The sequence below is a fragment of the Taurulus bubalis genome (genome assembly GCF_910589615.1).
Source record: "Taurulus bubalis genome assembly, chromosome: 2".
Classification (NCBI taxonomy): Eukaryota; Metazoa; Chordata; class Actinopteri; order Perciformes; family Cottidae; genus Taurulus; species Taurulus bubalis.
In genome coordinates this window covers 21115816-21141950 of record NC_136590.1, presented here as the reverse complement: position 1 = coordinate 21141950, position 26135 = coordinate 21115816, and the positions used below count along the sequence as shown (strand labels likewise).

The window sequence follows — 26135 nt, the reverse complement described above, 5'->3', positions numbered from 1 at the left end:
TAGGAAAACATCCTTGAAAATGATTTCGAGAAAATAGTGGGAACCCTGATTCAATTGTTATGCTATTATAGAGTAAAAAAAAAATCATCTTTTCTATAGTTACTCAGAGAACCATTATTTAGCTGAAAAAACATTTGAAAAGGGTTCTTTATTGAACCTTATTTTCTTTAGGTTTTTCAAAGAACCAGAATGGTGCCTTAAAGAACTTTTTTACCTTTTGCACCTTTATAGGTTTTCTGAAGAACTATTTAAGGAAATGGTTATTTTAAGAACCCCGGTTTGAAAGGTTCTTCAAAGAACCAGAAATGGTGCCTTAAAGAACCATTTTTTTAGACAAGGCAAGTTTATTTGTAGCACATTTCAACAAGGCGATTTAAAGTTCTTCACATAAAACCATTAAAAGCATCAAAACATAATGCAGAGAAAACAGGATTTAAAACAGTTAAGAAAACATTAAAACAGTCAAAAAGCTAAATAAAAATTGAATAAAAGTTGCAGTGCAGTTTAAGAAATAAAATGCAGTAGTGAGATGCAGTAATTGAATCTGGATCAATTAAAGGCAACAGCAAACCGAAAAGTCTTCAATCTGGATGTAAAGGAGCTGAGGGTCTCAGCAGACTTGCAGCTTTCAGGGACCTTGTTCCAGATATATGGAGCAGAAAAGCTGAACGCTGCTTCTCCATGTTTAGTTCTGACTCTTGGAACAGAAAGTAGACTCGTCCCAGACGACCTGAGGGGCCGGGATGGTTCATAAGGTAGCAGTAGATCGCAAACATACTTAGGCCCTAAACCATTCAGTGCTTTATAAACCAGCAGCAGGATTTTAAAGTAAATTATTTATTTGACAGGAAGCCAGTGCAAAGACCTCAGAACTGGAGTGATGTGCAGTAGGAGCAAACTCAAATCGTGGCACCGGCACCTCGTATAGGCACTTCCTGTGGCACCTCTCAGGTCACGGGTCTTTTATTTTGAAGGGGATTTTTAATGCAGCATAGTGCAGTACTCACACTCCTCAATAGTGCGTTCACAACACGCTTTACTTGCATGAGTTTACTATTTGTGATAGTTCGCTTCATTCCCGACTTTTTTATTTATTTAATATTAGCTTAAGCAGTTCAGAACCATTGCCCCATAATAACATGTGTGTAATCTTTGTCTTTGTTATTTTCTTCTGTTTTAAGTTTGAGTAATGTGGGTTTCTTAACCCTAAATTAAATGGATTCATGTCATAGTAACAGAACAATTTGCTTACATATATTTTTACATTTATATAAATCCATGTACAATATTTTTACACTTGAATAAACAATAATCAAATACAAAGAAAAAATAACTATTTGTGGCATCTGGTGAGATGCTCAGATGCATAGTTTAAGGATGTCACCCAGGTAGCCAAAACGACCTGGCCCAGATCCGGCATGGGCTGGAACACACGCTGGAAGAAACACTGTCGGACCGCGTCCGGTTGCCGATTCGACTCAGCATGGATGGTGCCCCAGAATCGGGCCGAATACACTGGCCCGATTCCGGCACTGGGCCGTAATCGAAACTAACCGGGGCCAGCATCGGCCCGAAGCCGGCACACCAGAAGAAACACGTCGGCCCGGGTCCGGCTGCCGACTCTGCTTGGGTCCGGTTGCCGGGTCGGTCCCGTTGAATGAATTATTATTATATAACAATACGATAAAATCAGACTCGTAGACCAAATGTTACAGTAAATATTTTTGCATTAACTGAATGCACAGATTGCATTAAATTTTAAATAGAACTCTAACTGAACACAAAAAGACTACCGTACCATCAATGTTGTCTCCCTAGAAGTAGCATTTCCATCATGTGTTTTTTTGCATTCATTTGTAAGGTTTCCTTGATTATTCTTTATTATTATTTTTACAACTACCAACAGTCTTAAAACTTTTGAGACCTTAATGCAGGGGTCACCAACCTTTTTTAAACCAAGAGCTACTTCAAGGGTACAAAATAATACGAAGGGCTACTTGTTTGATACAAAGTTGCACAGATCAGCTTTTAATAAAAATATATGTGAAGTGACTGTCTGATCACATATCAATGTTAATTATTCCTCACAATAATTATTAACAATAATGTCCACGACAATGATGGTAGGAAAACAAAAAGTGTAATCACTTTGTTAGAAAAATGAAAATAAAGTTATATCCGTTCAAAAAAGAACTAATATTTTCTTCTTTGAGGCATCTTTATAGGTTTTCTGAAAAACTATTTAAGGAAATGGTTCTTTAAAAAACCCCGGTTTGAAAGGGTCTTCAAAGAACCAGAAATGGTGCCTTAAAGAACCAATTTGTTAAGGTTCTTTGAGGCACCTTTAGAGGTTCTCTGAATGACTATTTAAGGAAATGGGTTCTTTGGCCCTTTTATATCAAGTCACAAGGTACAAATCAAGAACAAAAACATGTTATAAATCCCCAAAACAAAAAAAAACATGTTAGGTATCAAATTAAACATAAAACTCAGGGCTACAATAATATATAATCCCCAGGTACAGCCTCTAAACACAACTCAAACAATAAATAGGATTATGGTTTAGGGTTAGGGTGAGGGCTTAAAGGGCAGAACCCTGTTGAAAGGTTCTTTGTGGAACCAGAAATGGTTCTTCTATGGCATCACTCTGAAGAACCATTTTTGGTTCCAAATGGCACCTTCATTTTTCTGTGTGTACTTGACTTTGATTTAGCAGAGTATTTTTACACAGTTTCTACTGACGTAAACTGACTCTTCATCACTTGGGGGTAAAGTATTTTCAGTGCTCCGTCAGATTAAAATACTCTCCTCTTATCTCTTTTTCACTTTTTCTCCTTCTCCTCTGCAGCTTCTGACTCGCTGTGCCAATCCCTCCCAACAGTTTTCTTTGTCATTGTTATGCAGATGAAGCCCAGTTAATCCGAACGAGTTGAAAGCTCTTCCAGAGGAATTCGCCGCGCTGACAGAAAATAAATAAATGTCGGAGACATGTCTCCAAAGTAAACTCCAGTGCCGGGTCCATCGCTCCAGCAGGAAGCAGCGATCGGCATCAGGTGATGAAGTTGACTGAGCGTCAGAAGTGTATATCAAACATCACATAGCATATGAAAGAGAGTCTCCTGGCAGAACTGGGACAGCTTGAAAAACACCCTCACATTTTCATTGCAGCGTTAATTGTTTATAATAATGTTTTTTGTGCTAATCGAGTGAAATCGTAGCAGCTCTCTGGTGCCCTCTAGTGGGCAGGCCGGTGTCTACATATGGTATTTAGATACCATATGTTATATAAATCGAGGGAGATTATTTATAAGAGATGTGACAAAAGGAGGAGTGTTGTGTTTACAAGACACACGTCCTTACTGCCTCGTATACTTTCATATTTATATTTTATATTCTATGTGTATATGTATGTATGTATGTATGTATATATCTATAATTCAGTATTGTACATTTGACTGTTTTCTACCGTTTATTATTTATATTATTTGCTTATATTTTTTATTTTGTCTCTTGTGTGCACTTTACCCCGTTTGCTGCTGTAATCCTGAAATTTCCCCACTGCGGGACTAATAAAGGAATATCTAATCTAATCTGTACTTAAATTCCCTTTAATTGATACTGAAAATCAAAACAGTGTTCAGATCTTTTACTCAAATAAAAAGAGAAATGCAACGATGTGGAAACGCTCTACGACAAGTAAAAGTCCATCAATTATACAAATATGTGGATGTAAAGTACAAATACCTGAAAAATTTACTTCAGGCAGTACTTTACTCCTGACTCCTTGAAGTATAAACTCAGTATCAAAATTAAATAACTTGTTATGCAGCTGAATTTTTTTTTTGAGTGTTATTATGTATTAGATTATTAGGAATTAAGAGTTGTAATATTGTTGTTGGTCAAGGTCGAGCTCATTTAAAAAACGTTATATTAGATTGAGCCCTGACGATAATATTCATTATCAATTAGTCTGGCTTTTTCTGGGGTTAATTGATTAATCGCTTGGTTTATTAAATGGTGAAAAATCTCCGTCACAATTTCCCAAAGCCTGTCTCTTTACCACGAAGAAGACAGTGAATTATTGAATATCTTTTACAGCCTGTGGTATCTCTCTCTCTCTCTCTCTCTCTCTCTCTCTCTCTCTCTCTCTCTCTCTCTCTCTCTCTCTCTCTCTCTCTCTCTCTCTCTCTCTCTCTCTCTCTCTCTCTCTCTCTCTCTCTCTCTCTCTCTCTCTCTCTCTCTCTCTTCAGTGACATTTCCAAAAAAACAAATAATATTCAGTTTACAATCATAAAAGACTAAAGGAAACCAGGAAATGTGATTTAGTGGTGGAGGATTTAGTATACAATCTCAGATTTATTAAGAAATCGGATTTATAAAGTAACTAAAATTGAAAGTAAGTAACTCATTTTAAATGAAAATCAGCACTTGTACTGTCAAATCCCATCAGTATTAATCCTAATTCGGATATTCCTGCATATTCAGACAACATATTCAATGTGTAGAGTACCAAAAGGACATAAAGAACAAACAAAAATGCAATGACTTGTGAAAAAAAAGGGTTTATTCCGACTACGGTTGTTATTTTCCCTGAGAAGAAGTTTCATTGGTACGACGTACAACATGTAGACTGGTCACAATTAAAATAATCTCATTTATTTAGCAGTCCACAGTTTCCTCGCTATCGAGGCTCACAGTTAGTGTTTTAGTTAATGAGAAAGCTCCAAAGGCCTGTCCTACTTTTTATTTCCTCCCACAGACTTTATAGCACAGAGTTTTATTTCATTATAACAGGCTCAGGCATTAATCTCCTTAAGAAGTACCCACTGTGCCATCCAGTATTTTACCCCTTTCGTTTTTTTCATGCGTCAAAACTTCAATCCCTCTTTTTTACTGCCCCCCCTCCTCCTCTTCCACACATTACCTAGACAAAGTCCCAAGTCCCAAAGGTGCTTTGATTGTAATGAGCTGCTGAGCAAAGAGCTTAACTCCCGCTCATGTCTCAGTTTTTATCCACACTTTGACTGTTTCTGCTGTTCGAGGCAAAAAAAAAAGGTGACGAATAACTGAAATATTCACTGGAGGAAACAGATATTCGCTCCTTGTCAAGAGAGTCTGACTGAACGGGGAGACTTTATTTCCCGCATACTGATTTACGAGGCTCTGCGGCGCTCACACCTTGGTGATGTCCACGGGGTCGTGGATGTCGATCACCCGAAACCCCAAGTTGTCGATCCCAGACTTCTTCTGCTGGTGGTCCTGATCTTCGCCGTCGAGGCCGTCGTGGTTCCTCTGGTCCGCGTCCGTCTCGAAGCAGTGGACGCAGTGCGGCGCGGTGACCCGGACGCTTTTGGAGAAGTTGGAGAAGTCCACGCGGTACTTCCCCGTCTTCGTTCGGGAGACGACGGGCAGGAAGCTGTACCCCCACTGGATCTCCTGAGGGACGTATGAGGTTCGGACCTGACAAGAGGAGCTGGTGGACTCGGCCGTGCCGTCCAAGAACACCACCAACTCAAAGTCCTGTTGGGGAAGGGAGTCCGCCGACAGCTCGTAGAACGGACTCGACCGGTTGATCACATGGTAGAGGGTCATCGGGCAGACGAAGAACAAGTTGTCCTTTCCGGCATCGACCACAAAGTCAATGTCCACCTGGTCTAGGATGATGGTGTCTCCGTCCGACGTGGTCGTCGTCCTCAGCAGCTTGCCGTAGATCTGGCTGCCGATCAACAAGGTCTTCCGAAGGTTGGCCACTCGTATCAGGAGACACAGACTTCTTTTCTTCAAGCAGATCACGGCCGTGTCGCTGAAGGTCACCGTCTTCGCTCTGTTTTTGGGCAAGGAGATCTTGGCCAAGATGACGCCGCACATGAAGCAGTTGATGAAGACGCCGATTAGCGATTGAACGACGATGAGAGCCACGGTGCCGGCGCAGTGGCCCGTCAGCGCCCGGCCGCCGTACCCGATGGTGGTCTGGGTCTCCAGGGAGTAGAGGAAGGCCGTGGTGAGGCCGTTGACATTGTCCACACACTGGACGTGTCCGTCGGTGCGGTTCTGGCCCGTCAGGTCCCCGTTGCTCTTGGCGATCCAGTACCACAGCAGGCTGAAGAAGAACCAGCTGCCCGTGAACGAGGCCACGAACAGGAGGAGGACGAAGCGCCAGCGGATCTCCACAAACGTGGTCCAGAAGTCCACCAGGTACGCCACGTGGTTGCTGTATTCGATATTGCCGAATTCGATGTTGCAGCGCCCGTCTTTGCTGACCAGGCGGGTTTTGCGGCTGCGGTGTCCAACCGGCTGGATGTGACCCTGGAGCACCTGGAACATCCTGGAGCTGCAGGGAACAGGAGATTGGTACCCAGGTGCATCGAAGTGTGCAGGACAGACAAATCCATGTTCCCCAAAATTACAAATTTGCCTCAAAGGGCTTCTTCATAGACTTTAATTTTAATGAAAGAAACCAACAGAGCCTCAAACAGGCTAAATAATAAAAAACATGTGGAGTATTTGCATATATTTGATAATTCAATTCACTTTCGCAACCACAAATTTGGTTTTGGTTGTGTTTCAACTTACTGCAAAGGATAAGTCTACGATAGTAGACTTATCCGTTTTGTTACTGTCAAAAACATCCAACACAGCCAACAAGTATTGTCTGTATAACTAAAAGCATTTATATCGTATTCCTCTTAGAGCTGCAAACACATCATCGCTGCTGAAAATAGGTATTTAAAAAACTTTATATTTTTGACCTTTTTTGTTTTATTTACATTGTCATGTGGCCGAACATTTTGGGGTTTTGGTCGTTTCATTGGGTTTGTTGACAATAAGAAAAATATAGAATATCACTGGCCTTTATCAATTATTAACAAAACAACTTATCTCAATGTCGATAACTGTCTCTGACAGAAAGCATGTGTCAGAACATGAGATCACCAAACAGTGAATTAAAAACATTAATTTCCCTCCATCATCAGATTAGTACGACGGGATAATGCTGGTCATTGTGAGCGGTGGTTGTTTGTCCCGTTTGAAGCACGTGGTCCACTCTGAGTCTTGCATAACAGACTCAAGATTTACATTTCAGAGTGCAAGAACTTGAAAAACTAATATTCTTGGAATAAAAACGTTTTCAACATTAAGAATAATCTTAATCTTCCAACTGTTTCTGATCACACAAAAGTGTTATTCTCATTAAGTCGTCATCGTTTTGGTGTTGGACGAGCAAGGAGAACTGCTCGTGCTTATTTGTTGTTTTTTCCACCTTTAATGAGGGCTTAAAAGTGCTTTTACCATTGCATTCCTTTAGTTGTTTGTGTTACATAATTGGTAAAGCCACTATTGTATAGTCTTGCTCGAGAAAGTTTACAATCAGATATAATTTATGAAAATGTTGAGGTAATTTTCTTCTCAGCAGCTGAACTTCTCTTGTACAAAAAACCCAAATGATTGAGTTAGATATTAGTCTCATTTGGGTTGTTAGAGAAATGAAGCACCCTTGACAAGCTCCAGACACAAAGTCTAAAAAAAAGTTAAAAGAAACAAAGAGAAGTTGGACGTACCTGCTTCGGGAGACCATGGGCCCAGAGTGCTCACCGGGTCTCCTTTCTCTCAGCGAGTGGAGGCGTTGGAAAGATTTTAATCCACAGTGAAATGTCCTAATCCCAGCCACATGCCGCCGTGTACACTGGCTCCACACGGACAGCGGAGCCAGCCGGAGAGCTCCCGCCGGGCGTCACTTCAGGGTGACTCCCTCCATCACTCAGGCAGCCACCGAAAAGGTCTGAGGTGACTTTCGGCAGCACCGGATCCATTGGCGGCTGGAGTTGTTAACGCGAGGAGAGGAACATGCGGCCCTGTGTGTGTGTGTGTGTGTGTGTGTGTGTCCATTGAAGGGGCCTACGTGGCCCATGCTGCTTTTGTTTTCAGCCCTGAGAACATTTGGGATTTGCTTAAGGCCTCACAAAGAAATCCCTCAATTGCGTTTCCCCTGGTCCCCCCTCCAGAATCACCCCTCACCACCACCACCACCACTGCATACAAACCCGCAGGGCCGCCTCACATTTGCATTAAAATGAAGAGCTACGGGGGCAAAATGTCTTTGCCATATTCTCCCGGCTGCAGAAGGCAGAAGATGTCCATGATATGTTGTGATTTAGGAGAAGGGTTTGAATGGATACGACGGCCCTCAGCGATGGACGCGGAGAGGGATGAAGCAGGAGAGGGATGAAGAGGCACACTGTTTTTTTCTGCTTTTAAGCTTTTACAGGCCTCTGTAGTAACTTTCTGCCACAAAAGTCAAGTCCAATGTGCAGACACAAGTCCTTTAAAGGCAGAAAAACTCAATTCAAAAAGAATCATCCAACCTAAAAACTCATCTCAGTGTTGCCAAGTCTTTCCCAATGAAAGTCACTAAAATCTAGACATTCTTCAAGTGGTCAAAACTGACAGTCACGTTACTTCAGGCCTCTCTTTAAAGACACGCATAAACCAAAACATTTATTTATTTATTTACATTTAGTTCAGACTCAAATCAAATTAAGAAAGCAGCTGGTGGAAGACTCCAATGATGTTTCATGTGTTGAAGCTGCATTCTCTCTACTGACCACCAGGGGGCAACTCCTCTGTTGCATAGAAGTCTATAGAAAGGACTTCTCTCTTGATTTATTCCCTCAGTAAACATTGTAAACATGAGTGTATGTCTCAATCTCTAGTGTCAAGTCTTCTTCAATACAGCGTTCATTTCGTAAATGATGGTCATTTAGAATCAAACAGACCATAAAGCAGGGATTCATGTAAGGAGAATTACATGAATAATATTTGAATAAAACTACCAACCCGGCCTTAAAGCGTTATACATACATTTTCAAAATAACAGCCAATGCCAAGCTGCACAAAACAAAAGTTAGATGGGACATGTGGACGCTCAATATACTGTAAACACAGTAAAACAGATGGTTTATGAGTTTGGACCACAAAATGTCACCTTTTATAGCTCACAGATTAACTTGTTTTATGTTGTTTGTTTAATCTACAGATAACATTTACACACAAAAAGAGCAAAAGATGTATTTTGGTTGTTGCTGGACTGGATTTCTAGGTTGACTCCAGGAAGTATATTTGCTAGTACTTAACTTGAGTGTTTTGTACTTTATACTGCACTTCAGAGGGAAATCTTGTACTTTTTACACCACTAGAGCCGTGGTTACTTTTCAGATTAAGATTTTACATTAAACATACGATAATGTTGGAAAATACAATGCACTTTAAACAATTTTACAGATGCAAGACATTTTAACGGAACAACAGACGACCCAATCTCAAACTTTGCAAACTGCAGAGACCAGTCGAGCGTGGTGGGTTCAAAACTTTATGCTTTACAATTATTATTTTAGTTTTCCGCACACCGGTTCTTTCCCCTGGTTTGTCTCGTAAGAGGATCTGCGCGCTCTTCTCTCTCTTTAGTACATTTTTATCTCGGCTAAGTTGTTCGCAGTAAACACGACACCCCTTTTTTCCTCAACCCCCGAAAATGAGAATTGTGTTTCTTCAAAACTAAATCTCCTCATCCAGTTCCAAATTAATTCATTTAATTTGCTAAAGTATCGTAACCCTTGTGAGAAGAGGCGTGTGGTTTTACTTCTTTTTTTTAAGATGACTCTTTACAAAAACCTACTTTAAAGCACTTAATACTAATAATGTTGAACCTGAGAGCATTGAAAAGCTTACATTGCCATATACGAGACAAATTAATAAGTGAGGAGTTAAAATATTAAACAAGCTTCATAAAACTAAGCTTGTCAAAGTTAATATTGGGTAAATAACCTTTGAGAGCAACAGACACCACGCTTTAATATGCATGCACCTCATTAATACCGAGCTCATCTCGTCTTTAACCAGCATTAATAATTTAAGTGTCTGGAATTAGGTGCTTTTTATTGCTCATGTTCCACAAGAGCTTCTTATTTTCCCCCTTTGCTCTGACTTTGATTAATTATTTAGTTAGAAAATGCTCATCCTCGCTATTTATTCATTACCGTGTGACATTTTCAGTTTATTAAAAAGGTTATTTTATTCAGGCCCTGTTCTGTTCTCTCTCTACATAAATTAATCACTCTGCCATTGCTTTACAAATTAGAATTTAGCTTTTAACAGTTTTTAAATGTGACTAACTAAAAGTGGGGCGATGCTCCACGTGAGTTACTTGATATCAGAATCCCACAGAAATGGCGCCATCTGGTGGACAACGTCACACACACACACAACTCAAATAGAACCACAAAATACAGCCATTGGAAATGTACATTTTTATGTCATTTGAGAAAGTTAATAAAATGATCTGACGCCACACCGGCTAAGTTTAGGCAAACAACTGTTGAGGGGAACTGTACTTGAGTATAATTTAGAGATACTTGGACTATTTCTATTTTTTGTTGCTTTGATTTCATAACTTTAGTTACTGGTTTATTTTGACAGAAATATGACTACATTTTGATTCTTTACATTATCATCATAGATTAAAAAAGGTACCTGGTCGTATATAGTGACGCTCACACATTAATTCATTGAATAATATAACAACTTTTACTCTAAAATGGGCCAATCTGCATGATGAGTATTTAAACCGTTGGTACTTTTAAGTATATTTTGAGGCTCAGTCATTTTGAATCCCCATTTAGTTTGAATAATTAAGATACTATGCAGTTATACGTAAAAAAAACACAAGTACACTTTGCTGGCCAATTTCTCAAAATGTTTGACAATCGCAGTCTGTGGAGATACAAGTAAAGGTCCTGAATTCAGAGTATTTATACACTGCGTTACTGCTACTTTTACTAGAAATAGAGTACTTCTTCCTCCACTGACTGTCGACAGGAGACAGAAAGTCTTTTAGTTTTAAAGTGTGTTTTGTTGTGCCACTCTAACCACCTGGACCTGGACCTGGACCTGCTCCCCCAGCAACGGCGGCGTGAAGGCATCCCAGCTTTGCTACACGATGTTCCTCTCCAGCATGGGCTCCCGGGCGAGGACACGCTGGAAGCCGAGGCCGCTCAGGTTCAGCGTGGTGAAGTTCCCGTCCAGGATCAGCTCGGCCACGGACCGGCCCACCGCGGGCGAGTGCTGCAGGCCGTGGCCGCTGAAGCCGGTGGCGAAGTACATGTTGTTGATGAGCGGGTGCATCCCGATGATACCGTTCTGGTCGAAGGTGTTGTAGTCGTAGAAGCCGGCCCACGCACTCGTCACCTGAGGGGGAGGGGAGGAGGAGCAGGAGATTCAGACACTAAGATTTTTTTTTTTTTTTTTCATTTGGGAAATTAAAAACAGACGCTGCAATAAAACAAATATTTCTGAACACCTGTAAGATCGGCTGTATCCATATTTTAAATCAGTGATTAGAGACAAAGTTACAGACGTTAGAAGGTTTTTGTTCTTTACTTTGCCGCCGAACGTTTGACTAAAAAGCGAGGGAGACCGAAAACGTTCTCTGCGATCAAACTTTCTGTGATCGAATACTGTGTTTTAATACAACCTGTAATGTAGTTACGTAGTTGTCCATTTTTGACACATTATTATATTGTTTAATTGTTTGCTGAGTGACAACAGAGGGCTGAAACGGATAGAAAATATGCATTTTCTTCAATTTTATTAGCTAAATGTGATCAAACTCTACTCTTTTTTTTTAATACTTTATTTTTTAAAAGAGACAAACATACATACATGGAACAAAAAGTTGGTCACCTATACATTCATGCTGATGGTACACTGATGGAAATAAATGTAAATTCACCCAATAACAGATCAGTGATGATCCTGTGAGGTCACAAACACAATCCATTTTTCCCAATACTTCAAAAATGTATCAAACCGTAGATTCAGCGAGAAAGTCATTCTCTCCATATTTTGAACATCAGTTACAATATCTGTCCAGTGAGTCTCTGTTGGAGGCTCGGCCTGCAGCCATTTTCGTGTTACAGCTTTTTTGCTGGCTGCTAGTAATATCTTTAGCAAATATTTGTCTTGCACCAATAGGTGATCTGCGATATTGCCCAAATAAACTGTGGAAAAGGAACAGTCAAATCCAACTCCAAAAACAGTTTGTATTACTTGCATTACCACCAGCCAGTATGGCTGGGCAGCTCCAGAATATATGGAAATGATCTGCCAGCTGTTCTTCACATTTCCTCCAACATAGACCCCTTCCTACCTCACTTGTTTGTATACATTTTAATTTGGGGGTTATGAAATATCTAATCAGATTCCGCCAACAATCTTCTGTGGAATCAGCTTCCACTTTCAGTTCGGGGGGCAGGCACGGTCACCTCATTTAAGAGTAGACTTAAGACTTTCCTCTTTGATAGCTCTTATAGTTAGGACTGTTTCAGGCTTATAGTTAGGGCTGGCTCAGGTTTGCCCTGGTCCAGCCCCTAGATATGCTGCTATAGGTCTAGACTGCTGGGGGACAATATCCTCTAATTTATGGCATACTTTTTTAGTTCCAGGGTCCCTAATTTCATATATGGAGCCGTCTGCTTGTTGTTTCCTTAACCTCCATCCCAGAAACTTCAGGGCCCTTGGTCCATTCTCATAATATCTCTGCTTTGCAAATTTGGCTTTTTTCTCCAGTTCTTCCTCACATAGTTTGTTTATTTCTTTTCTGACATTTCTTATTTGATTTAGAATATAAGGCTCCTTACTTTCGATGTGTTCCCTCTCCAGAGCTTTAAGATTCTCTTCTAGATCAGACAGCTTTTTATATCTTTCCCGTTTTCTGTGTGCGGTCAATGCTATGAGCCTTCCTCTGATCACTGCTTTTGCAGCGTCCCACAAAACACTTGGTGATACTTCTCCATTATTGTTATTGTCCATATAATCTTTAAGTTCCTTCTGCACATATTCCTTGCACGTCTTGTCATTCAAGATGCTTGTATTACGTCGCCACAGCGTGTTTTTCTTTTTGTTATCCAGATGCACAGTTAAATAAACTGCTGAGTGATCAGATATGTCTCTGGACCCTATACTACAATATTTAAGTCTGTGTCTGTCTGAGTTGTAAGTAAAAAAGAAAAAAGTCAATTCTTGAGTATACACCTTTACTTGCTGAATAGAATGTGAATTGTTTTTCTTTTGGGTGGAAGTCCCTCCATACATCGATCATTCCTAGCTCAAACAACAATTTTTTTGTTATCCTAGCATTAGGAGTTAGCCTCTTAAATGTATTAGAGGAGTCATGTTTAGGTTGTAACTGAATGTTCCAATCTCCTCCACATAATAGAACACCAGAGGCCTGCCCTGGTTTGATACACACATTGACAAATGTGACTTCTTTCTGGTCAAGATATCCTTTAACAAAGACATATCGGCCCTCACTGTCACAGACTTTAGAAACCAGTCGGAAGTTCACCCTGTTAGAAATTAGTATCGCTACTCTTCTCCTTTTCCCTTTCTTATAGGACGAATGAAAGGTATTTTTAAACCCTAGTTTTTTTTTACTTTTCATGTTCCATAGCTGGGCAGTAATCTTGCGTACCCGATTCTTTGCAGTTTAATATGAAAAATCGTGTGTCAGTCTGTTACCTCCCGTTCCCCCTGTCTCTTTATTTTGGCCAGTGAAAACCTTGCAGCTTCTCCTTAATCCACTCTTGGCGGGTCTGTCGGCTGGATGTAGATCCTGCTCACTGCCAGGTCCTCCTTGTCTTCTCTGGGATCCCAGACTCATCAGCCGACTTCTCCAACTCGACAGAGATTCCTCTGGCCTTTAAATCCCGTGCCGCATCTGCCACGCACCCGTAGATTATCGGCCCACCATCGAAGAAGACTCGTAGCTTGGCTGGCGGTGGTGTTTGGAATCGTATTCCTTTTTCACGAAGAATTCTCCTTATTTGCGCATACTCCTTCTTCTTTGCCAAAGTTTCAGCGGGGTAGTCGTGGTCGAAGTAGATCCTCCCGTCAATATGGTGGATCTCCTTCTTCTTCCATGCAGAGTGTAACACCAGCTCTTTAGTTTTAAACTCCTGGAAGTATGCAATCACTGACCTGGGCTGCGCATCATTGGGAGGCCTGGGGCCGAGCGCTCTATGGCATCTCTGTATACCAAGTTCAGCTTCGGCGAGGGGCTCCAATTCTTTTAATGACATTCTCAATAAACTGCCGAATATTGTCTCCCTCAGTCCCCTCTTCCTCACAATGTCCCCTCTTCCTCACAATCTTCGCATTTATGGGATGCCATAAATGCGAAGATTGTTAGGCCTCGAGCGTGCTTCCATGTCCGTAAGCTTCATCTGTAACCGTTCCTGAGTTTGTAGTGAGCTACTCAGCACCTCCTGGAAGTCAACGTTCCACTCTTCTAGGTTGGCTATGCGCGTCTCTGCTTCACCCACCCTGACAGCTGTAGCTTTGAGGTCGGCTACTACTTCGCCCAACTTCTGTTGAATTTCCTTACGAATGTCAGTTAGCGCCTCTTTCAAATCTTCTCTGATTTTGTTTCGAAAGTTACCCAATTCAGACTTCATCTCCGTGGCCATGTTTTTTTATGTCTTCACGTATGGTGGTAATGTTACCTTCCATGTCCACCGCAGCTAGCGTTAGCTCGGTATTTTGGCTGCGTCCGCCATGACACTCACGACGCTCGTCCGTGATGGCCCCTTCAGTCGTTGTTTTATCAGTTTTATCCACTTTCCCATGTGGCTTTCCCTTGTTCTTCTTGTGTTTTTCCCCTTCCATTATTATTATTATTATTGAGCACAAATTTGAAAAGTCACACGTATTTAAATTGGGGAATAAACTCCGACCGACCGGGAGGTGTTCTTTATGCGACCGTTCGCTTCGGTCTCATGCCGGAAGTCCCCTCCAAACTCTGCTCTTATCTGCAAAGTTTTAGGCTTCACAATTTATTTTTCAAAATCCATTAAATAACTGTTATGAATAATTAATAAAATTAATAATAAATAATGTATAATTAAATGAAGTGGACTAGAAAACTGAAAGCATGATTGTCAAGCAAAAGAGACAAATAAAACCTCTTTATGTAAATAAATAAATAAATAAATCGACGTCTGTAAACCCGACCTTGAGCTTCTCGAAGGCTGGAACGCGAGCAGCCAAGTGGGGCCAAATCTTGTCCTCAAAGAACTGGTGGTCCACCTCCAGGTTGCTGGTGTCTGGCTCGTCCCCCTGAGGAAGGAAACACAATTATTTATTCTTAATCATAAAAACAAATGAAGATATAAAGAAAGCTTGGAACGATAACAAACCTCCTCTGGCGACGCCCCAGCGATGTAGTTCCCTCCTAAGCCTTCTCTCCTGAAGTAAACCCCAGAGTAGTCGATCAGAAAGGGAGTGTCCAGACCCGGACCGTCAGGACAGTGGACCACATACACATACCTTGAAAAATAAAAGAGAAATTAGAAGCATTAGAAACGAAATTAACAGTTTGATTACACAAGAAATCAAGAGAAACTTAATGTTTTTGAAACAGAGACACTATGAAAGTGGATCCAAATCAATGAAAACACTAGCATGGAAATTGAAAAAGAAGATGGCAGAAAACACAATACACAGAATTAGGGATCCAAGAACAAAAGGGATAAAAAGTGAAATTCAGGAAGCCTTTGAAGCATTTTACAAAAATCTATACTCCTATACATCCTTCAAATATCTGGGCATCGATATTACAAAAGATCTTACAAAACTTGCAGAATATAACTATGATCCACTAATAAGAAAAATTAAGGAAGACATAGCAAGATAGAACTTAACTCTTTTCCTAAGTCTCACTGCAAGGATTGAATCCATTAAAATGAATGTACTGCCCAGACTACTCTATTTCAAACTCTGCCAACAGAGATTAAGCAAAAACAATTCCATGAATGGGACAAGATGTTATCTAGGTATATTTGGACAGGTAAAAGACCCAGGGTCCATCTCAAAACCTTACAACTACCTAAAGAAAAAGGAGGATGGGCCTACCGTCTCTTAGGGATTATTATTTGGCGGCACAGATGAGAGCTGTAATATGCTGGTGCAACCCATCGTATAAGGCTCAATGGAAAAACATTGAAGAGAAAATAACCTCCACCCCCATACAGGCAATCCTAGCTGATAGCAACCTACAAAGTCACATAAATAATACTGATAACCCATGGTTGAAGTGGACTCTTGAAGTATGGAAAACCATTATAAGAGAACACAAATTAGAGGGAGATTTTGTAACACTTAAATGGTGTGCGTATGATTCCGACTTCACACCGAATGAATTGGATACTAGATTTAGGGATTGGAGAGCAACAGGAATAACAGCCATATGCAAAATAATGAAAGGAGGCACACTGCTAAGTTTTGAAACTCTTAAAGAGAAACACTTACTAGAAAAACAGGACTTTTATCATATTTTCTGGGATTGCTCTGCTATCGTAGACTATTGGAGAGGGATACACACCGCCCTACAGAACATGTTTGAAGGTGAGATACCTCTAGAAAGTAAGACCATGTATCTGGAATATTTACCTGACACATTGTCAAAAAGAGACAAGTATTTAATAAATGTACTGCTTGTGGCAGGCAAAAAGACTCAGGAAATGGTTATCACAAGAGAGCCCCACTCTGAATACATGGATGGACATTACAATGGACATTTACAACCTGGAGAAGATAACCGCATCTGTCAACCACAAACTGGAAAAGAATGTGGGATATTGGAAAAAATGGGTTGCATACGTGGCACCCCATAGACCTGATTTTGTTTTCATGGATTAATGAATGAGAACGAGAACAGATCACTCCTTAGTTATACATTGTTTTTCTTTTTGTTCTTTGTTTCATTCTGTTGATTGTTCTGTTTTTTAAAAATTAAAAAAAAAAGTTAAAAAAATAAAAATAAATAAAAGAGATGTATCTTACATGCACTATATTCTTATACTCCAGTGTACTTTGTCATTTAAGCATTGGTGATGTTTTTCACAGCAACATTATTCATTTTGGCATGAAAATCGTTAAAAATTGAAGTGCTCTTTATTCGTCTAGGTGGAAAAGCTCCTTCTAAAGCTTTTGTATCGGCCGAGAGTCCCTTGAGGCAGCGTGACGGAGGAGTTAAGGAAGTTTTTACAGAGAAGCTGAAGCCAGTTTCTGCAAGTAAGGACCCTTTTCAATATACTGTACCTGCCTGACATGTTCTAATGATCTACGTCTCTATTGTTGTCCTTTGTTCACTTCAAATCACTTTGACGCTCTCTTCAAGGCCACAAAAACCTAATTTTACCTCTCAGCTGCCTCAGTTATTGTGTAACTTCTGTGTTTTAAAGAGTTAGTTTGGATTCACCAAAGTAGCACATTAACACAAACTAACCAATCGAGGAAGCGGTAGACCAGCAACACCTGTGTTCTGAGAGGTAAAATTACTGTTTTTAATGAATGGAGTCTGGATTTCTTTGAAGAGGGCAAAGATAATAGCTTCAGTTCTCTGACCAAAAGGTAAAGAGGTGAAAATATCCTAAATAAAGCATTCACTTAAACTGAAATTGATTCTTTTAGGGGTCTAAAATATGTCCACAGTAACACATTGCTTTACTCCATCTACTGTAGGACTACGTAAAAGTACCTCATACAAACACAAAAAAAAAAAAACATCCAAACTTAACATAAACATCAACTCACAACATTCAAAACCAGACGGGCTTAATAACATTTCAGGGAAGCAATGAAGGACTTTAACGCTCAATTGTTACCCTGCATGTTTAAAAAGAGCAACAACTGTTACACAATTACCTCTAATTTAGAAGTAAAAAAAACTAAATTTGAAGCCGAACGTCTCTAAAAGTTTGTCAGTTTTCAAAACTGTCAGAATGCTTAAGAGCGGTTGGAGGTGCCTTTTTCAAAGAAAACAAGAAGCAATTAGGCTGGGCTTAAAAATAAAATAAAAATACAAAAAAATTGATATTTTTGGCAGTGAATAGCCGACCTTTTGCGAGGCACAACGGGCAGCGGGACTCCAGCGACGGAGTCTTTGGGCCCGGAGCCGATTCCCAGCTTCTCTGCCAGTCGAGCAGAAAAGGCTCCAGCTGCATTCACCACGATGGCACATTCCACCGGCTGGTACTCCAGACTGTTGGGCATCTGCACCTGCTCGACGAGAGACGTTATGCCACCATGTCGCTACGCCGCTCCATCAAGATTCAAGATATTATTGTCATATACACAGATAACAGACAATTACTCTGTACAATGAAAAACCTATTTTGATCGGTCCTCCTTCCACACAGAATTACAATAAACGTAACTTTTTATTTTGGGGGGTAAAAAATATGTCATCCCATTTTTGGGGAGCTTGGGGCTCCCTGATACAATATCAATCATAAAATATATGCCCCCCGACCCCCAACTAGATTTGGGTTTGTTGCCTCAGGGCAACACTGTGCTACGAGGGTACTGAAACACCAAGGTTTTCTCGTAAATATAATACGTGGAATAAGTCAACAAGCAATGTATGCATTTAGAAAGAGTTAATTTTGAAAATCCAAACAATGACAATTAGAAAATATCAAACAAAGAAATTAAATTACCAACACTGTATGTACAAAATCCACATACAAAATATGTGCGCCTGTGTGTTCAGTGTGTGTGTGTTCAGTGTGCGCGTGTGTTCAGTGTGTGTGTTCAGTGTGTGTGTTCAGTGTGCGCATGTGTGCTCAGTGTGTGTGTGCTTGTGTTCACTGTGTGCGTTTGTGTGATTGTGTGTGCTTGTGTTCAGTGTGCGTGTGTGCTTGTGTTTAGTGTGTGCGCGCTTGTGTGTGTGTGTGTGTGTGTGATTGTGTTCAGTGTGTGTGTGTTCCTGTGTCCATTACCTGTCAATATCAGTAGTTAGTAAAGCAAAAGTGGTCTAACGGCACAGTGTTGCCCTGAGGCAACGAACCAAAAAACACAATTTTAGGAAAGAAATATTAACACCAAGTATTTAAACTATCAAAGATACTTCTTGACATAGTCATGCACATGTAAACATTTTTGTTATGAAGTTATTTCAATTTAAAACAGGTTAAAAAGTTAGATATAAATATTATATAGGTGGAGGCTTCAAATAAGACCAGTTGGCTTTTTGTCTCTTCCTGCAATGTGATATTCATTTTCTGTCATGATTTTTTGTTTGAATTGTGCAAAATAAAAATAAAAACAAAATTCATCTCACTGATTTGTGGCACTGTGTCCCATGCAGCTTGGCAGCCTGAAAAGGCATCACCCCAAGAGAAAAGGTCACACCCACTTTGGGCCCTCATTTGATTGGAGACAGACATATCTGGTGACATTATATACATTGTTTTTAATTTAAAAAAATTAAAGAGGCAGTGTAAGGTCCAAAAAGGTGGTTTACAGTATGCCATAGAGAAAAAATTAGAATTAAAATTAAGAATAAAAAAAAAAAAAAACATTGCTATAAATGCTAATAGTATAAGAAAACATATAAAATAAGGCACACATTAACCCAAACAAAACTACACCGGATTTATACCTTTTTTTTCTCTTCAGTTTAAGACATTAATCTGTCTTTTATTCGACCATATAAACCGCAAGTTATTTAAGGGGCTCTTAAATGTTCTACCTTGCCAGCCAACATTTTAATTAAGGGAGCCCATCTCATGAATGCTTACTCACCAACTATAATATCTACATTTACCTACAACCAATAAACGCGTTCACGTTAATACGAGGAACTTTAGTTTTTTGTTGATTCTGACGGCCTCTGTGGACAAAAGTGGTAGTGTTTCTGAGCACCAGAGTCCCTTTAGAAAAAGCCAATATTTATGGGGAAAAAAGAATGACAGCAACTGCTATTACTTCTTTCTTTCAATCGTGACAAAGGCAGCTTCCATAAAACAAATATTTCTGAAATTGTGGGTCTACGTTTACTCGCATTCTAGATGTATACAAAACTTTAAAAGCATAAAAAAAAAAAAAACATGACTTACTTTGATTTAGTTGTTATTCCTCGTACTAATTAACCCAAGTTTTGGTCTCTTTTTCTAGACAGATTGTGGTTTTAAAAAACAACTTGATCGACTGAGTTTTTAAAGCAAATCCACGGTTTTGCTCTACGAATACTTTCATATATTAACTTAAAAAACATGATGACGCTCACTCACTTTGACAGATTTGATCCTCCTGAGATCCATTTCATCGCCATCGGCGGACATAATTCGGTTGGTTGTGTATTTAAAATCTGTGGAAGGAATAGAAACATTGACTTCAGCCATCAGACAGTCGGTCGGCCGTTTAAAGAAACATTCACTCGGACGTGAAGGAAACGAGACTGCGGTTGCAAAGGGTCTGGAATTTCTTTTGTACAATTTCAATATAGAAACGTACATTTTAACTTATTCCGCGGGGAAAATACACATAAAATACTGGGTATATATGTGCATACTTATGTATGCACGTTTACTTTAATTGTTCAATTCAGTTTATTTTGTATAGCCCAAAATCACGAATTAAAATTTGCCTCGGAGATCTTTACAACATGCATGTCATTCATGCATTGTGCACTTTATACATTGATACTGATTGTGCAATACTGTTCTCATATTTCTGTGCCTTATTTTATATATTTTCTTATACTTTTCGCATTTATAGCAACGTTATTTTAATTCTAATTTCAACCTTAAATTTATTGTAATTCTCTGTGGAAGGAGGACTGAGCAAAAAAGATTTTTCATTGTACGGAGTAAAAAAATATCTTGAATCAGCAGCACTATCAGCTCCAATTTTCATTTATTGACAAATTAAACAATTACGTCTGCTTACGATTTGGTAAAAGGTTTGTTTACATCCACAAATTATATTTTTAACACAGCCTTAGCAAATAAGATCTACTTTTCCATTTAATTCCTGCCATTTCCTTTTAATTCCTGCGGAAAGTTTCCACCTAAAGAAGGCTCAACGTGTGTCCAAGAGGGAAGACTACAAACATTTCTGTCAGTTGTCGATATTAAATTGTAAGATTTAAAACTGCATATCAAATAGGTCGAATTCAAATGACTTTAATGCTGATTTTTATGTGAAAAAAAAAGAAGAAATTAGTAAAGAAATTTCACTTTTCTCCTATTTATCACATTTTTTATGACATGGAATACTCCAGAAGTGTCTGAAGTTGGTTAACAGTTGGTACCAGATATTGATTCATGATATAATAATAATAATAATAATAATAAGTTAACAATATGTACCGAATCTGCTAGTTTTAACCTACATTTGAGTTAAAAAAAAAAACGTTTTCTTTATGTATAAAGAAATGTGTGTGTACCGGTAACTAAGTTGGCATTTGCAATAACTTTCCATGCATCTTCTATGTTTTCACTTGTCAACGTGGTATTAAATTATACTTATACGATACAATACAATTTCTTTAATTGTTGTTACCGTTGCAGGCAAATTTCTATTATTTCACTCTTTTGTTTTTATATTATAAATATACGAGTTGTTAATCATTTGACATGTTAATATAGCTCATATAGATATTATTCACAAATGAAACTTAAAATTTTAGATGCTTTTGCAAAATAACACCACTGATGAAACGTTATTTAAAATATTTAAAAGAATGAGAAATGGAGCAGAGTCCTCTAATTGGCTGTAAACCGCATCAACATTACATTTCCCAATGTGACACGAACGTAGAACCAGAGTCTTTGTGCAGCAGCTTTACAGCCATTAAAACACAACATGTACCATTCTATTCAACATGTTGGTCCTGTGTGTGTATTAAATAATAATAAAGTGATTCTTTAACTGAATCTAAGAAAACGAAGCCTCGAGGTGTAAAACAATCAGGTACATCGGGCTGTCAGCGGGCAACAATAACAAACCTGTGACTTCTCCGCAGCACTGAATGACCCCCATGGAGATGGCCTTCCTCCTGAAGGCGTTCAGCAGAGTCCAGGGATCAAACCAGCCCTCGTTCTCCAGCCCTGGGAAGACACACACACACACACATAAAGTGCAAAATGAATAAAGTGTAAATGAGTTACAGCAATGAGCAAAATGGCTTCTGTATTCTGTTTCTGCGTGACCAGATTGTAAATGTTTTCGGGAATGTATTTTAGTCGCCGTGTTAAAAACAGGCGAGGCCAAAAAAACTTTTTGGGAGTTCACGCCTTTTTGGAGGCCAAACGAGCGAGTCAACTTTTAGCAACTGAACTAAACATGCGAACCGATTTCACAGTATTCAACCGTTAAACAATGATACGATCTTGAGCATAACTCGCCAGCACCTCCGACCGGTAAACTAGTTCCTTCTCAGCTGATGGAGAAAAAAAAAAAAAGAAGGAATTATTGAAATCAATTTCCACGACATGACTTTTTTCTCTCATTTCTCAGGTGTTTTTAAAGTCTGAATAGTAAGTCTGACCCCTAATCAGCAGATATATGAATGTTGCCACTTTTTTCTCTTCTCCCGAAAATGAGAATTGTGTTTTTTCAAAACTAAAACTGTGATATCTCCTCATCCACAGGGTTGATTTAATTAATTTAAATTTCTAAAGTACTGTAACCCTTGTGAGAAGATGCGTGTGGTTTTACTTGTTTTTTTAAAGATCGTTAAGTTTGAATAATTATACTTAATATTCAGATATGCTATTTGTCATGGTACGAGCAAGATTCAGGTCAAAGTAGGTCATTTTTCAATTTCTGAACCGAAAAAACGTTTTTTGGACTGAATATGCTTCCTAACATGTCAATGCTTGTGTTTATTGTGATTATTATTGCAGATTTAGATGCTTTAGGTCATAATCTTTCTAAAGTATTACTCTGTGGGTTGATGGGAAGACACCGAACAATATTTAAAAGGCAAGGAGTTGCGGATTCATTAGAGATCAAGTACAATAGGGTCTGGTATTCATATCAAGGTCATATGAGCTGTAGAACTCTCGGGTACCCTAATAAGGTACCCTAGGGTGGAACTGGTTCTCAAAACACTCAAGGAGCAATTAAACGTGCCCCTGTGTGTTTTCTCTCACCGTATGAGGCGAGCGCCACGCCGTCTGTGTTTATCCACGGGAACTTCTGCTTCAGTTGTGTGGGAGAGAGGAGGGACACTTTGGCTCCGGCGGACCTGCGATTACAAAGCGGTTCATTGACGGATGATAAACCCTGAAGCCAGCGTCAGAACGTCCATCGAGAGTCTCTGTACTGAAGGAAGAACCTCTGGGTGCTGTAGTTCTTTTCCATGATGTGAGCCGCCTCCTCACTGGCCAGAAAGAGGTACCCTGACTGGTTGAACTGGAGGTCCACTGGGTCTTCATTCAACACGCCGAGGTGTTCCTGCGACGACACAGAGGTAATTTATTTAGCGGCAGAATACGTCACAAAACATACAGCAGACACACACAGATGCACCTCAAAGGTTTATAGAAGTATTTAAAACATTAGTAAAGTTTTATTTTGCGTTTTACATTATTTTATTCAAGCTGAAATATGTTGTTCCATTGTTATTTCATTCATATCATTGTATTTAAGTTGAACTTCTATTCTATTTTGTTATTTTATTCCGGACTTATTTATTGTATTTAAATTGAAACGTTATTGTATTTAAGTGGAAATATTTTGATCTACTAGTTTCGTTATCATTTATTTGATCGAATTTAAGTTGAAATATGTTATTCTATTCATCACTTATTTTATTGTATTCAAGTTTAACTTCTATTCAATTTTGTTATTTTATTCCTGACTTATTTATTGTATTCAAGTTGAAATGTTATTGTATTTTTTATTTAAGTGGAAATATGTTGATCTATTGTTATTATATATATAATTTATTTTATTGTGATTAAATTGAAATATCATTGTATTTTATAGTTTTTTTATTTATTGTATTTAAGTGGAAATATGTTGATATATTGTTATTTATAATGTTATTTTATAAAAGTAGTTTTTGTCATTTAATTAATTAAATTGTTAAATCATTTTATCTTTTCTGTTTTCACTGTCGTCGGAAGCGCTCTGAGTTGAAAAGTGCCTCAACAAATAAAGTTTAAATGATTGACTGTTTGATTCAGCAATCGCACAAGTCGGTCAGACCTCAGCTCAAATATTCACGCGTCACATTTAGGAGCCGAGAGGCCCAAACGGCACCGAGCGTGACCCACGTTGATGTTCCTCATGAAGTCCGCGGACACCAGTGAGAGGTGGATGTTCTCGGGCAGAGAGAACTGCTGTCGGATCCCCCCAGCAGACAGAACGCTGGAGGCCTGGGAGTACTGGGGAGAACCATGAAGGAAGCAGTCAATAAGTTATGTATTCTAGGACACAGGGATCCTGTCTGTATATAATCAATCGTCTGGTTCCTATATTCATCTGTTCTTCTTCTTCTGCAGTCAATGATGCCAAATTATACAAGACTAAAAAAGGTTCTCGGAAAAATGTTCGTTTAATAGATAGAAAGATTCACCATTAGTGGACAGTTGCACTGAGGAAGTGAACATATAAATTTAACATTCTACACACACAAACTGATGTGTTTTCTTCTGAGTCTAACTTGTATTTTTTATTTCAACGCATGATTTTTTTTGCTTTTGCTGATTGTTTGGATTTAACCACAAGGTGGCGCAATAACAGCACATGCATAAATAGAGTAAGAACACAGGTGACACAGATAATGGCCTGATTACTGTTTGATGCCCTGCAGGATGTGTGCTCGTGCATGTATAGTGTCTTCTTCTTTTAACCAATGGTTCTCACCGTGAGGTCCTTCTCCACTACGATCACCTTCACCCCTCCTCGGACCCTCTCCTTCTGCTTAAGCCAGTAGGCGATGGACCAGCCCACCACGCCGCCTCCGACGATCACAATGTCGGCCCTCTCCGGCGGAAGGGCCGGGTTCACCTCCAGGGGACTCCAGCTGCTCCCCGGCAGCGCGTCCGACGCCTTCTTCCTCATCGCCGCAAACTCTGTCTCCAGGTCTGAGGCACAAAAGCGCAAACTTTATTCTACTTGGTCAACATTTTGGCAGATTTTGGACTCGCACCATGCAACTTAAGATATATTCTGAAACCTTAGTTACCACTCTTTAATTCGGCATGCATTCAGCAGCATAGCGATTCGTATAGTGTGAAAACACTTTGATATAACTTCCCATATACGTGGAGCATCTACTGTAACGTTGGCGTAAAGGAGCAGTGGGGACAGCTGTAAACGTTTACGTGTAGTGTCGCATTAAATATAATATGCATGCCGAATAGTAAAGAGAGGTCTAACAAGTCAACGAGGAGTTTCAGATGTTGCACACATGTGGATAAACACATAATTAAAATAATTTGAGAATGCCTAAAAGCTTGGCTTGCATCTTTTGACGTTTACTTATTTAAATGCCCCTCCCCCTCCTCACCACACCTTTAAAGAAGTCATTCCGGAGAGGTGTGCCTGTACTCAGGCTCTGACCCAACGGAACATGTCCACACAACCATGCGTGTCGTCCGGAGGCGAGTAGTCCGCGAGCCGTCCGCACCTTCACGTGCAGCCTGAGCCACGTGGACATCGCTGCGAGCTGACTGACTACTTAAGACAGTCGACTAACTAACTAAACCAAAACCCGCTGCAATGTGGGAAAACCTGTCTTCTCTTGAAGTGTTTACGGATCCAGTCCGAAGAAAGCTGTCACTGAGGTAGATTTAAAGTCGGAATAATCACAAGGAGGAAGAGGAACACCGGTTCGACGGGGGTTTCCTTAAAAATAAAAGCACACATTTGTATATAGCTTCCCCAATTAAACCTCCAGTTTGTAGCTTGTTACAGGTATGTTAATACTAAGGGGGGTAAAAGTTAACTTAAAGTAGTTGCAGTTTATCTTCTGATAGTCAACCAACTGATTTAAAGACTGACTGCTATTTTAGCTGTGCTACTTTTTTGTGTTTAGTTCATTCGAACAACCCTGAGTAATTAAAATACAGTGGAGCGTGTGACTGTGAGAGAAACTAAGTAATTGGATGTTTATAAAAGAAAAAGGAGATATTTTGGAGACATAGAGCCTTGATTATCTATGAAGAAACAATCATACTGTTGCATCTCGTGTCTGTTGATATCTGGCCTGGGCAAAAAGAGTAACGGGAGGAAGTTGAATCTGAACAGGAGATGAGACAAATTAAGCAATATTCTGCAAAAAA

The 26135-nt window shown here is 39.5% G+C and overlaps 2 protein-coding genes across 2 annotated transcripts; both read right to left on the bottom strand.

Annotated features, from left to right (window-relative positions):
• Positions 1-5172: 5172 nt before the first annotated feature.
• kcnj1b (potassium inwardly rectifying channel subfamily J member 1b) lies at positions 5173-6324 on the bottom strand (the record flags this gene model as incomplete). The annotated part of the gene is made up of 1 exon (XM_079237789.1): positions 5173-6324. The coding sequence occupies one exon, from the start codon at positions 6322-6324 to the stop codon at positions 5173-5175; it is 1152 nt and encodes a 383-aa protein (XP_079093915.1).
• A 3597-nt stretch (positions 6325-9921) lies between these two features.
• Positions 9922-25510, bottom strand: foxred1 (FAD-dependent oxidoreductase domain containing 1; the record flags this gene model as incomplete). Its single annotated transcript, XM_079237788.1, has 11 exons — positions 9922-11241; positions 15064-15168; positions 15249-15378; positions 17951-18111; positions 20127-20203; positions 21846-21947; positions 22995-23089; positions 23180-23298; positions 24123-24233; positions 24715-24935; positions 25366-25510. The coding sequence occupies 11 exons, from the start codon at positions 25508-25510 to the stop codon at positions 10987-10989; spliced, it is 1521 nt and encodes a 506-aa protein (XP_079093914.1). The 3' UTR covers positions 9922-10986.
• Between the last annotated feature and the right edge of the window lie 625 nt (positions 25511-26135).